Raw genomic sequence first — 14,394 nt, 5'->3', positions numbered from 1 at the left:
ACTTAAATTTTTTTTCCCAATAGAAACTATGTTCCAACTTCCTGTCAACAATCTTGGCAGTTTAAGAAAAGCCCGGAAAACTGTGAAAAAAATACTTAGTGACATTGGGTTGGAATACTGTAAAGAACACATAGAAGTAAGTAGCATGTCATTTTTTTAATTTTAACATGACTCAGCTTCTGATCCATTACTTTGTGTCAGTGGCCAGGATCGTTAATTCTTTGGGGTGATTCTGTATTTTAACTGCAGCGTTAGCTTTGCCTGAGCTTTCTCAAGTAGCCTAACTTGTTCCCTTCTCCCTAAAATGGGCTTTTTCATCTTTGCATCCTGGAGCAAAAGCAGTTACCACTGAGGACGTACCACATCAGTCATTTTTTACTAGGTGCTTTAAAATGGTCTCTAAATTCAAATCCTTAAAACAACCCCTAGGGGATATAGGAATTCTTATCTCCAATTTACAGATGAAGAACCAGTAAAGAAATAGGTCCACCTCACAGCTGAGCATGTGGCAGGGTCTGTCTGTGAGACTCCAGAGCCTGTTCTCATTCTGATATGCCTGAATGTTCTGATTGACCTTCTGATTGTTGAGGCGTGGTGGTTTGGGTGCTTGTTGTCTCTTTCCTTGGGATTTGAGCATTTGTTGGCCCTTTTGACCCATCGTAGACTATTATCTTCCCCTAGGTAACAGTTTGGACTTCACAAACTGTTTTTCTAGCCTTTTTATTCTGTGAGCTTTATTAACAGCCCTGTGGGATAGCCAGTGTAGTGGTCTCCTCTTCTAGATCTCATTACTCCAGGTCTTGTGGTTAGTTGATCAACAACCTCTGATTGGAAAGAAATGTTTAAAGCTATTTTCCCCACTAGCCTTTTAAGTTCCAGCTGGCCAGGGACCTTAACTACCTTGTCCATCTTTGTATCCTCAGCACTTAGCACAGTGCTGGGCACGTAATAGGCACTCAGTAAATGTTTGGATGGAGTTGAAAGTAAAAAAGCAATTTCCTTCATGCAACAGGTTTTCTTTTCCTGGTTCCTGTTAATCCTACTTTAGGGGTATATCATGAAGACTGAAGCTTCTCAAAATTGGATTTCTCTAGTTATGTCGTCCCTGGTGTGGCAGTTCAGTCCCTCAGTTTCAGGTAGATCTGCCTGATGAAACAGTCCATTTACTTCCCATGCAGTGGGGTGATCTTCACAAGAATAAATAATGCAAATGTTAAAGGTACCTTTTCTATCCTGCATTTGATTTGTTCCTCCCATTATTGCACCCACTACATACTCTGGAATATATGTGTACTTGATTTTCCACACTGAACTGTGACCCTTTTAGGAACAAGAGGAATTTTACCATAAAACTCTTTATGTTCCTGTCTCAGGGTGGAGGGGATCAAATTTTTACACAAGAGTGTAAATTTAACATAATACTACTTGCTTTCTTTGAATAGCTTTCCTCCTTTTGGGGTTCAGAAATCCTGAGTTTTCGTTCCAGTCCAATCCCACCCCACCCCCATCTCCCACAAAAGACTTTTCTTGCACAGAACCAGAATATTTCATCTGTAGCACTATAAGTGAATGTTGCTCTCTTACACTCCATTCTAATATTACAACTGATGAGTTATATAGTACTCTTACGAAGGGTGCTTTGGTATTAATATGTGGCTGAATTTTTTACTTACTTAGTTAGAACTTCCAGTGGTTTCTTTGGAAACCTGGTGACCATTAGGGGAATGTTTAGTTGATATAAAAAGTTCAGTGTAACATCCATATGCCTTTTTGTATTTCCTAGAGCTTTATCGATCCTAGTTTAGTTCTCGGTGGTGTCGATTTTCCTATGCATCTCCCCAACCCTAGTTAGAGATAGGATTTATATGTAAAGTTGAGCTAGAGTTGATAAAATGTTTTTGAAACTTCTTTCACTGTTTTCTAGGATTTTAAACAGTTTGAACCTAATGACTTTTATTTGAAAAACACTACATGGGAGGATGTAGGACTGTGGGACCCTTCACTTACAAAAAACCAGGTAAGTGGCACAGGAGACTTCCCCAAAAGGCAGCATCCTCCCTTTTCAGTTCTACATTTTTCATGGTATTGCATTGTTGTAGGCAACAACCTAACGTGGGAAGTGTTGAAACTGATTGTTTCATATATTCCTAAGAGGTAGGGAAAATTAGGAAGAACTTTTGGTCTTTTTTTTTGTCATTGTACTGAAACTTCAAGTGTAAGAAGAATAGGAAGGTTTGTTACTTAAAAGTTGTGAAGCCCACTGTATACCAGCATTCCCCTCTCCTCCCCTAACCCCTGTCAAAAGTTTTTTGGTTCTAATTCTAAAATGTTCCCTCCAGCATTCTGTTCATCTAGGGTATCCATCATTTTTCTGTGTTGCAATCCTTGTTTTTTCTAGAGAAGGGAAGACAGGGCTCTTGCTTCCATTTACGTTTTCTTACTCATCTGTGTTGTCACCCAACCTCTCCGGGTAGCCTAAGCCAGGACATGGGGGATGGGACAGATGGCTCTGTAGGATGGCAGAGTGGTGCAGCTTAATTTTTACAAATTGGAATTAAAAACAGTATTAGGTAATCAAGGGCACCAGCTATGCCGGCAAATATCAATAGGTGATGATATAACAAAAATGAAGTTATAGGTGATTTTTTTTCCACAGGGAGAAGTGATTATCAATTCAAACTGTACCACTGTTTATTTCAAGTGATTGTAGTAATTCTGGATTATTGATCTGTTCATCTGTTGGAACATACTTGGCAGGGAATCAGTACTTTTAAAATCCACCTCAGAAATTTGATAATATAGTCATGTTTCTTTCTTAGAAATACCCCAAGAAAGGGTATTAACCAGCAGTCTTAAAATATGAAAGCTTTCCAGTGGGACACATCACTTAGTTAATTCAGTTTTACAAATACTAAAAAAGGGTTGAGCTTTAAGGAAAAACAGAGTATTTCATTTTGGTTCGAATTGGTATCTGAAACAAGGTAGGTTTCTTAGGTTTACTAGGGGAAAAGATCACCTCTCACCAAACTTGTGTTTCACCTATCTTCAAAGGACCAACTGCACAGATGTTAATGAGCATGGTTCTGTAAGTTGCTCTTCGATACCAGTATATTCTGCAATGCTTTACTTTTTTATTGGCTTTTTAACACCTTGCTTTTCTCACAGTCTGTAGGAAATTTTTTTTTTTTTTTTGCGGTATGCGGGCCTCTCACTGTTGTGGCCTCTCCTGTTGGGGAGTACAGGCTCCAGACGCGCAAGCTCAGCTGCCATGGCTCACGTGTAGGAAATTTTTATTTAATTTCTTAATTTGAATCAAAGCAGCTGTCACTTCATTACTTCTTTTGAAGCTGCTCTTGCTTAAGAAGGAACAGCATGGCTTGTAGAAGAAAGCTGACTTTTCAAATCATTAGTTTTTTGATCTCAGTGAAAACTGAATACTATACTCTACTTTGATCAGAGGGGGGGAAATGTTTGAGATTTTTGAAGATGAGCCTTTTTCTCTATGAAAATTTTTCCATGATGGGGAGGATCAAAGGTGTGTCTTTATATCATATGCCTAATTGCATTACAGCACTCTGGGCCCTGAGTTTTACTATATAGTGAATCTGAAGCCTTCAGCAACTTACCAGTTCACAGAGTAATTGTAGTGATTTCACCTAGCTTATTCTTATCCTTTCTAAGTAAAATGTTTATCTTGAAGCCATTTGTCTTTGGTTTCTCTAAAACTAATGAGCAAATGTGACTCTGGTCTTTTCTAAAAACACTGAGGAAGAACTTTGAATGGAGTTTTTATTTACACTGTGATGCCAGAACAAGTGTTTAGTTTAAAACAGCTTTCTCATTTGAATATTTTATCAATTTATTTTGCAAAAGGAAGAAATGATACTCAAATCTCAGTGCATTATAGAGTTTCAGTTCTAAAAATAGCATTATGTCTCTTAAAGACTGTCGGTGGGGGACTTCCCTGGTGGTGCAGTGGTTGAGAGTCCGCCTGCCGATGCAGGGGACACGGGTTCGTGCCCCGGTCCGGGAGGATCCCACATGCCGTGGAGCGGCTGGGCCCGTGAGCCATGGCCGCTGGGCCTGCGTGTCTGGAGCCTCTGCTCCGCAGCAGGAGAGGCTACAATGGTCAGAGGCCCACGTACTGCAAAAAAAAAAAAAACAACTGTCTGGGGGAAAATAGCCTAAAACCTGTTACTGCTTATCTGAAGTGGCATTCTGATTCCAGTTTTTGTCTTTTCTTTAGGACTATCGGACAAAACCTTTTTGCTGCAGTGCTTGCCCATTTTCTTCAAAATTTTTCTCTGCCTACAAAAGTCATTTCCGGAATGTCCATAGTGAAGACTTTGAAAATAGGATTCTCCTTAATTGCCCCTACTGTACCTTCAATGCAGACAAAAAGACTTTGGAAACACACATTAAAATATTTCATGCTCCAAACGCCAGCGCACCAAGTAGCAGCCTCAGCACTTTCAAAGATAAAAGCAAAAGCGATGGCCTTAAACCTAAGCAGGCTGACAGTGTAGAGCAAGCTGTTTATTACTGTAAGAAGTGCACTTACCGAGATCCTCTTTATGAAATAGTTAGGAAGCACATTTACAGGGAACATTTTCAGCATGTGGCAGCACCTTACATAGCAAAGGCAGGAGAAAAGTCACTCAATGGTGCAGTCCCCTTAGGCACAAATGCCCGGGAAGAAAGTAGTATCCACTGCAAGCGATGCCTTTTCATGCCAAAGTCCTACGAAGCTTTGGTACAGCATGTCATTGAAGACCATGAACGCATAGGCTATCAGGTCACTGCCATGATTGGGCACACAAATGTTGTGGTTCCCCGATCCAAACCCTTGATGCTGATTGCTCCCAAACCTCAAGACAAGAAGGGCATGGGACTCCAATCAAGAATTGGTTCCCTCGCTTCTGGAAACGTCCGGTCTTTACCATCACAGCAGATGGTGAATCGACTCTCAATACCAAAGCCTAACTTAAATTCTACAGGAGTCAACATGATGTCCAATGTTCACCTACAGCAGAACAACTACGGAGTCAAATCTGTAGGCCAGGGCTATGGCGTTGGTCAGTCAATGAGACTGGGTCTAGGTGGCAACGCACCAGTTTCCATCCCTCAACAGTCTCAGTCTGTGAAGCAGTTACTTCCAAGTGGAAATGGAAGATCTTACGGACTTGGGTCAGAGCAGAGGACCCAGGCACCAGCAAGATACTCGCTGCAGTCTCCAAATGCTTCGTCTCTCTCATCGGGCCAGTTAAAGTCTCCTTCCCTCTCCCAGTCACAGGCATCCAGAGTATTAGGTCAGTCCAGTTCCAAACCTACTGCAGCTGCCACTGGCCCTCCCCCACCCAATACTTCCTCAACTCAGAAGTGGAAAATATGTACAATCTGTAATGAGCTTTTTCCTGAAAATGTCTATAGTGTGCACTTCGAAAAAGAACATAAAGCTGAGAAAGTCCCAGCAGTAGCCAACTACATTATGAAAATACACAATTTTACTAGCAAATGCCTCTACTGTAATCGCTATTTGCCCACAGACACTCTGCTCAACCACATGTTAATTCATGGTCTGTCTTGTCCATATTGCCGTTCAACTTTCAATGATGTGGAAAAGATGGCGGCACACATGCGGATGGTTCACATTGACGAAGAGATGGGACCTAAAACAGACTCTACTCTGAGTTTTGATTTGACATTGCAGCAGGGCAGTCACACTAACATCCATCTCCTTGTAACTACGTACAACCTGAGAGATGCCCCTGCTGAATCTGTTGCTTACCATGCCCAGAATAACCCTCCAGTCCCTCCAAAGCCTCAGCCAAAAGTTCAGGAAAAGGCAGATGTTCCTGTGAAAAGTTCACCTCAAGCTGCAGTGCCCTATAAAAAGGATGTCGGGAAAACCCTTTGCCCTCTTTGCTTTTCAATCCTAAAAGGACCCATATCTGATGCACTTGCACATCACTTAAGAGAGAGGCACCAGGTTATTCAGACGGTTCACCCAGTGGAGAAAAAGCTCACTTACAAATGCATCCACTGCCTTGGCGTGTATACTAGCAACATGACCGCCTCGACTATCACTCTGCATCTGGTCCACTGCAGGGGTGTTGGAAAGACCCAGAATGGCCAAGATAAGACAAATGCACCCTCTCGGCTTAACCAATCACCAGGCCTGGCACCTGTGAAGCGCACTTATGAGCAAATGGAATTTCCCTTGCTGAAAAAGCGAAAGTTAGATGATGACAGCGATTCTCCCAGCTTCTTTGAAGAGAAGCCTGAGGAGCCTGTTGTTTTAGCTTTGGACCCCAAGGGTCATGAAGATGATTCCTATGAAGCCAGGAAAAGCTTCCTAACAAAATATTTCAACAAGCAGCCCTATCCCACCAGGAGAGAAATTGAGAAGCTGGCAGCCAGTTTATGGTTGTGGAAGAGTGACATTGCTTCCCATTTTAGTAACAAGAGGAAGAAGTGTGTCCGAGACTGTGAAAAGTATAAGCCTGGTGTGTTACTGGGCTTCAACATGAAAGAATTAAACAAAGTTAAGCATGAGATGGATTTTGATGCTGAGTGGCTATTTGAAAATCATGATGAGAAGGATTCCAGAGTCAATGCTAGTAAAACTGCTGACAAAAAGCTCAACCTGGGGAAGGAAGATGACAGTTCCTCAGACAGTTTTGAAAATTTGGAAGAAGAATCCAATGGAAGTGATAGCCCTTTTGACCCTGTTTTTGAAGTTGAGCCTAAAATCCCTAATGATAACCCAGAGGAACACATACAGAAAATTTCTGAGGATGCTTTAGCGTCTGAGAAGCTAGACCAAAAAGAGGAGGATGGTTCAAAATATGAAACTATTCATTTGACTGAGGAACCAACCAAACTAATGCATGACGCCTCTGATAGTGAGGTGGACCAAGATGACGTTGTTGAGTGGAAAGATGCTGCTTCTCCATCTGAGAGCGGCCCTGGTTCCCAACAGGTGTCAGACTTCGAGGACAACACATGCGAGATGAAAACAGGAACCTGGTCCGATGAGTCTTCCCAGAGTGAAGATGCAAGGAGCAGTAAGCCAGCTGCCAAAAAAAAGGCTACCATGCAAGGTGACAGAGAGCAGTTGAAATGGAAGAATAGTTCCTATGGAAAAGTTGAAGGGTTTTGGTCCAAGGACCAGTCACAATGGAAGAATGCAACTGAAAATGATGAGCGCTTATCCAGCCCACAGATTGAGTGGCAGAATAGCACAATTGACAGTGAGGACGGGGAGCAGTTTGACAACATGACTGATGGAGTAGCCGAGCCCATGCACGGCAGCTTGACCGGAGTTAAACTGAGCAGCCAGCAGGCGTAAGGGCCAGCTTCTCTGGCATTGGTGACAGATGCTGCAGCCTGGAACTCTGTGCTCCTTTCAGTATGACTGCAAAGCTGTATTCTAACTGGTACCGCCTTTTGAGTGCTGGGTCATCAGGCTGTGGGGACATGTGGCCACTCCGATCCACGTGGTTATTTCTAAGTCTATGACACATGATTGGCTGATCTTGCTTTAGAACGTGCTGTGACAGGCACAGTAACTAAATGTGAAAAACCAGTAAGTTGGGGGCTCATGAACGCACACGAGAAAAAGCAGAGGTTTATTTTATCTGCCTTCTCAACATTTCTTTCCCTCTGTAAAATGTTTGGTTGGATGTACTTGAGAAGCGTTCTCTTGATTCAAACGGTAGTGTAGGGCCAACATACAAGCTACCAGTCCAATGTGTATAGTAGACTCTGGGGAAATTGATTTTTTTTTCATGTATTCATTCTGAATAGTTGAAATGTATATTTGTACAGTCTTTTAGACCTATTCAAGTGATGCTTCTGATATTGTTATTGTGTACCCATCATAGATTTGTTTCTTTTTTTAGTGTTGCCCTTGCTGTGTTAATAAGCGCTGTATCTAGTTGACCTAGCAAAAGCCTGAAACTACGCTAGTGTGGACTTCGGGACAGACTTAGTTTTTGCACATAACCTTGTACAATCTCGCAACAGAGGCCAGCCACATAAGATATATATCTGGACTCTCTTGTATTATAGAATTTTTCTTGTTCTGAATATCCTTGACATTACAGCTGACAAAAACAAAAACTGGTATTTCAGATGTTTCCTGAAATCTTTTAAGCTAAAATCACATGCAAGAATTGACTTTGCAGCTACTAATTTTGACACCTTTTAGATCTGTATGAAAGTGTGTTGTGTTGAAGCAGCAAGCCAATGACTGCTGCCTTTTGGATATTTAGTTTTATCTTTAGTTAAACACCACCCTGGTGTAGTCATTTATACCATCTAATATATGACACACTGTTGTAGTATGTATAATTTTGTGATCTTTATTTCCCTTTGTATTCATTTTAAGCATCTAAATAAATTGCTGTATTGTGCTTAATGTAAATATTTGCTTTATTACACATTACAGTCCTGTGTGTCCATTATGTCTTGTGCCAGTTGATGCCATGGCTCTCTTTCATCAGAGATGGAGGTACAGCCACTGAGGAAACTTGTGGAAGACCAAGGTTTGCTGCCCTTGGCATAAAGAATGCTTTCTCTCAAGGCACCTGTTGCAAATTCTTTGGTTTGGTTTTTGTCTTTTTCCCTTTTTACTTGCTAAAATAAACATCCTCGAGTTTTTTCAGTTCCCCTTTTGTTAAGGAGCAGAGCCTGCTTATATATGTAAATGTATCGATGATAAAAGGATGTAAACATAAGTTAGCATTCATTTGCAAGCAGAATCTTAATGCCCTGGTGTTCTTTTGTCTAAATGAAGTAAATGTTAGTTTTCACCTTATAATGGGAACAATTGTACTAAACAGTCAGCTATTCTCTGCTTTTGTTACAACTCTCTGGACCATCTTGCTGTTATGAAAAAGGCTTTGGAGATCACACGTTTGGAGGGCTGTCAAGATACAAGGAGCTGGTATGGTGCGTTTACTATGCATGGATTCCCAAGAGCCAACCCCGTACTAAACAGAAAGTTACAAAGAGGCAGAATTAGGCCGATGTTTTTGGCAGTTAGGACAGTGATGGGATGGATGCTCCAATCCATGCAGAGGCTGGTCAGTCACCTCTCAGGGACATTGGCCTAAAGAGTTCTGAAGTGGCTAGTTTCCATGATTTCTGAGACTCTTCCCAGAAGGTTCATCTTGTTAATGCTTTTGCTACCCAGGAATAAAGGTTTGACCGACGTTCCCCTAAGATGTAAAGTCGTGCCTCTCAAAAAACAGTACAGGAGAAAGCACAAAAATAGACTAGAACCTTTAGGGTGTTCGGGGCTGGCACGGAGCTACTTTAACTCCATTATACAGATTATAAATTCTGTGGACACCAGCTAGCATTTAGGACAGGATGTCCCCAAGTTAAGATGCTACAGATTACCCAATCAGAAAAACCGGCATTGAGAAGGTCTCTTTCCCTTGAGGACAGTAATACCAGCTGCATGTAAGCCATCTCACATTTGTTTTGAAATTAGACTGCCTAATTAAAAGGCAGGAAGAACTTAGCCTGGGCTTATGAGGCCTACATGGAGTACTAGTGAGACTTGTGCAAAATAGTGGGGCGGGGTGGGGGGACGTTCCAGGTTGGACATTTGAACAAAGATAGATGAGTATGCTTCCTTGCTGAGGTGGTGTGAATGGGCCTTGTTGGCATATGAGAAGAGTTTAGCCACCTAAGAACTGGAAATAAAGAAGATTTCCAAGTAGAAATGTTGCAGAAGCCCTAAAAGTGTCTCAATAAAAGCCATTTTTAAAAAATGCTGTTGCTACTGTTTGCTTTTGGAATAATCTGGAAATAAAAACTGGCATTCTGCCATCTTCTAATTAGAGAAGGTCTATAACTGTAGATTGAATAATTCTGTAGATGTGCTTTTTAACAAGGAAAAACAAAATTCCGGAGAACTTTTTGCCCTTTAAATTTCCTGTGGCCATGAGTTTCAGACTCAGATTGAGTAGCACTATGGTTTCTCTCCCTTTTCAGCACGTTGAAGCATTTTCTTGTCCCATCTTTGGTTCCCTGTCATTGAGCAGTACAGGGTCTTCAGCAAACAGCTCTCTGTCCCCTCTTAAATTCCAAGTAAAAAAGGATCTGCCTCCTTTTCTCCCCTGTGGCTGTGTTTCTGTCTGCTCGAAATGCCTACCCACTTGGGAAGACGCACAGTACTTCAGGAGGGAACAAAGTAAGTGCCAGACTTGAAAATGCTCCATCAAAGACTGGGCGTGCCCCGCCCGAAACACTTCCCTGGGAGCCATTCAACTTGCTTTTGCCAAGTGAGTACTGCCATATAGAGGGGTGGTTGCCCACGTTGTGGGCTACCAGCACCCAAACCTTGAGATGGGGCTCCCAAATCACCTCTAGGTGATTCTGTGCCACGCGAGCTTGAGAACCACTTAGCTTGAGTGATGGAAAAATCTACTTTTCACCAGCGAGATTAGGTAGAGCATACTGAATCTGGATTCCACAGAGCAGCCGGTCAGCCTTCTGCCCCTCCCTTAGGCAATGATCTTTTCAACCCATTGTGACCCTTAACTGCCAACCCACCCTGTAGCTCACTGGCCTGGCACCAGTAGCAGGCAAGTTTCACCAAAGTGTCATGTAGGAACATTTCAAACTCCTAAACCCCCAGAGGACTGAAAACAAAAGGAAGAGGCTGCTCTCACCATTCTGAAATGCATTCCAACATACCAGTTATTAACTGGCCACCATGATGTACGTGGTCTGGGGAAAGACTCAGCTGAGAGAAACTAGACAGTCAAGTTAGAAAAAAAAGGTGTTTTCTGCCAACTACTACTAGAAGGCTAGCTCAAAAATGGATCCAAACTTGCACCAAAGGAGGATCACCGTTTGGTAATTCTTTGCATCCTGCTACTTCCCATCAACTTACTCCACTGTAAAAAGTTAACTTTAACATTCACTATAACAAATCCTAGTGGAATTACAGCTTAATGGAGTTGTGTTCAAAAATTGGCATATAAGGCAAAAACTGCATATATCCTGAAAATCCTTAAGTCATGATTTCAAAGTGCTCCAGCTAAGAGGACCAGGAGGGAAAGTCCATAGTCATTTCCAGGACACATTCTCTGGTTTTTTCCAGCTTATGTACAATGTTATCAGTATACCTTAGAAAGGTGCAAGGCCATTTAAACCTAAACTGGTTTTTGCAATAAAAATCTTGCTGTACCTTTATGAATGTCTTATTACCAAGTGAAGCAAAATGGATAGCCTAATAAGCAAATTGTTCAACTTTTGGAAACTGATAGAGCAAGAGGCTAGAAATAAAAGGGCTTTTCCAATGCATTTGATGTCAGCGCCATGCTGGCTGCTATCTAGAATGGAGCAGAATGTGACAGCTGTGTACGTGGGGCAGCCATCTGGGAATCTAAAAATTAAAAGACCTTGCCTTGGGGACCATTGGCGAAAAGATCACTGCACGACTTGCTGGTGGCTGCAACTGCTGGCACACAGCTCTACGGGCTTCCCCGGGAAGAGGACTCCGAGAGAGGCTTAAACACAGAGCCCTCCAAGGAGGGGACCTCCAGGCCAGGGGTGAGATTACACCTTTCCTAGGAGTTCAACACTGTTCCTGAAAATGCCTGGGGCTCAGCACACATCCTGAGTACATATTTACTCAAGAACTTTCCAAACATCACAGAAGTGTTCCTGGGACTAGTCGTAGGGCATTAGATTCCAAGATAATTTGAGTCCTCAAAACGGTCCTGCCCCAATTCCCTAAACCACCCCACATACACACACAAAAAAGTCCTCTAAAGGGAGTATTAGTACTAGGTTTCGGGTTTCAGGACATGAAGTTTCAGAGAAGCCAACTTGTCCCAAGATTCCAGCTGGCAGAGGGCAGATGCTGACTTGGACCCAGGATATCTGAGTCCACAGCCCCTGGAATTCCCAGCCACACCATCCAGCCTTGATCTTGGCTGAAGACTACCCTCTTAAGAAAGGTTTTCCCTGCTATGAATGCAAAGACATGTGAGCCTTGGTTTATAAACCAACACATCATAGTTTCCCTGGCACAGCGTTTCCCAAACTATACTCGTTCACATTGCCATCTTTGTCACTTTTGCCACATCTGCCTAACAGCTGCTTTACATACTTAGTACGTTTCAACTCCCCTATTTGAAAGGGAAAACTATCTCTACAAAAAAAGAACAACCAGCATAATTTGCCATTAATGAAGGCATCCCTAAAAACACATACAAAACGTTAGACTAAAAATGTGCCACCTGTCATTGCTTGCTGAGGGCTGTGAGCCTGAGACTTGCTCTGTTTGTTAAAAAGGAAAATCAGAGAGGCCCAGGGCACACTAGCACCAAGATGAGACTTTTTCCTTGGCCCAGACGAGACTGGAAGAATTGGATGTGTCTCCATGGACTCGTGTTACCTGATGCATGCCAGGTGGCACCAAACCATTTGTCAAGAGATGGCTCCGGTTCAGAGTGCTTCCCAGGGAAGCCTTTGCCCAGTCATTACCCAGCTCTTCTTACCTGGCTTTAGACTCCTTTTTATGAAATAGGGCTCTCACTGGCAGTAACAGGAACTCCAACTCAGATTGGGCTTAATAAAGGGGACACACAGGTAACAGCTGTGGCCGAGGAGGGCAGGCTGCTCAGTGATGTCAGCAGGGTGTCAGGTCCTCTGTGCTTCCGTCCTGCCACCCACACGGTCACCATCCTAAGCAGGGACCCTGGTGTTCGTGTTGCTTCCCATTCACCTGCCCTGAGAGAGGGTTTCCCCTCCCTTACCACAGAGGGAGAGTCCTGAACTTGGAGCTAATTGGACCACTCCAGAACTAGTTTCTGTGGCCGGTAGGCTTAGGCCAGACCTAAGCCTCGGTGAGTCACTGTGAGCTAGGATTACCTCGATGGGCTTAGATCAGGCAATACCCATCTCTGGAGCTGGGGTGCAATCAATTCAACCCAAACCAGAAGCCACCTCAAGCCTGATTCTACCCACTACACTCAGGAGGGTGTGGGACGGATACTGGGGCCTCTACACTCTTCAAAGGAAACCTCCTTGAAAAATCTCTTAACTGCTATTCTTCCAAAGCACGAATTCCCAGACCTGGCTGCATCTTGAAATCACCTGCGGATTTTTAACACTTAAAGATGCTGGGGACCCTCCCCCAGAGATTCTGATGCAATTGGTCTGAGCTGTGGCCCAGGTGACTCCAATGTGGTTCCCAGGCAAACCTGAGAACCATCGTTCTAAAGACACAAGGACCAAGGCTACAGCGTGAGCCTTCCCCTGATTCATGTATTTGCTACCAGTGGTCTCCTGTTTAAGACCATTTATTCTATTTCTCTCCGTTCAACAAACACGCACTTGCCGGACAGCCTAAGAACCCCCATCCCTACACCCAGAGATGCAACTTGTGTGTAGAAAACAATGTTACACGTGTAAGCTAATGCCCTGATGTCTCGCCGGTTCCCCAGGAGCAATGATGAGATCGCGGGCCTACACAGGTCACCGCTGCAAACAGTCCCAGTCCTGGTGCCAACAAAGGAAAAGCACAAACCTCATCGTCCAGGGCGCTCCCGCAGGTCTCCTCCCTCTCCTGCGCCTCGGGCGTGGCTCCCCCAGAAGAGCCTTGCTGGCGAAACGCTGAATGCTACATTTATGACGGAACTGCTCCCTGGAAGACCCAATGAGAAAGCCCTTCCGGTTGAGGGGCCGACCTCCAGCAGAGTCAGGCTTGCCTGGTTTGGTTCTCTGAGGGAATCATGTGATTATCCAGAGCAAGTACACCTGCCCACTGCAGTCGGCTCCATACTCCTTCCTCCACCTCAGCAGCCCAGGCAGCCAGCAAAGCACACTCCCCAGAAGTCCCCGCAAAGAAGGCAGAAATAAGCCTCAGACCGCTGCCCCTCCCCAGCGGCTTGCAAGCCTAAAGTGCATCCAGCTGGTGCTTACCGATAAGAATTTTGATGCTTTTAAATCTACAGAGAGCACACAGGCCTCACAGAGGAAATTCTGTGACAGCTGCTCCGAGTCAGAATTGCTTTGAATTCTTTCAAACCCAAAGATGCTTGTGCTCTTGACCATAAGACAAAGCGGGGGGGGGGGGGGGGGGGCTTCCCGGCTTCCCTGGTGGTGCAGTGGTTAAGAATCCACCTGCCAATGCAGGGGACATGGGTTCGAGCCCTGGTCAGGGAAATCTCACATGCCACGGAGCAACTAAGCCCGTGCGCCACAACTACTGAGCCTGCGCCCTAGAGCCTGCGAGCCACAACTACTGAGCCTGCGTGCTGCCACTACTGAAGCCCACGCACCTAGAGCCCGTGCTCCGTGACAAGAGAAGCCACCGCAATGAGAAGCCCGCACACCACATGGAAGAGGAGTCCCCACTCGCCA

At 43.9% G+C, this 14,394-nt stretch overlaps 1 protein-coding gene across 8 annotated transcripts in view; it reads left to right on the top strand.

Annotated features, from left to right (window-relative positions):
* ADNP (activity dependent neuroprotector homeobox) overlaps nt 1–8,428 on the top strand; it is a 30,135-nt gene extending 21,707 nt beyond the window's left edge. For 6 of the 8 annotated variants that reach the window (XM_022597715.3, XM_030762876.2, XM_022597714.2 and 3 more), the window contains 3 exons: nt 24–136; nt 1,925–2,017; nt 4,247–8,428. In XM_022597715.3, the coding sequence (XP_022453423.1) occupies nt 29–136; nt 1,925–2,017; nt 4,247–7,351 (3,306 nt within the window). In that variant the 5' untranslated portion in view covers nt 24–28 and the 3' untranslated portion in view covers nt 7,352–8,428. Of the gene's footprint in view, nt 1–23; nt 137–1,924; nt 2,018–2,949; nt 3,086–4,246 lie in introns of those variants that run through there. The other 2 variants (XM_089897075.1, XM_089897076.1) reach the window with 2 other exon arrangements.
* Nucleotides 8,429–14,394: the final 5,966 nt, after the last annotated feature.

This window comes from Delphinapterus leucas, chromosome 15, assembly GCF_059928025.1.
Source record: "Delphinapterus leucas isolate spDelLeu-1000000601 "Yukka" chromosome 15, BTC_Dleu_Yukka2, whole genome shotgun sequence".
Lineage (NCBI taxonomy): Eukaryota > Metazoa > Chordata > Mammalia > Artiodactyla > Monodontidae > Delphinapterus > Delphinapterus leucas.
This window is presented reverse-complemented; position numbering and strand designations above follow the sequence as displayed.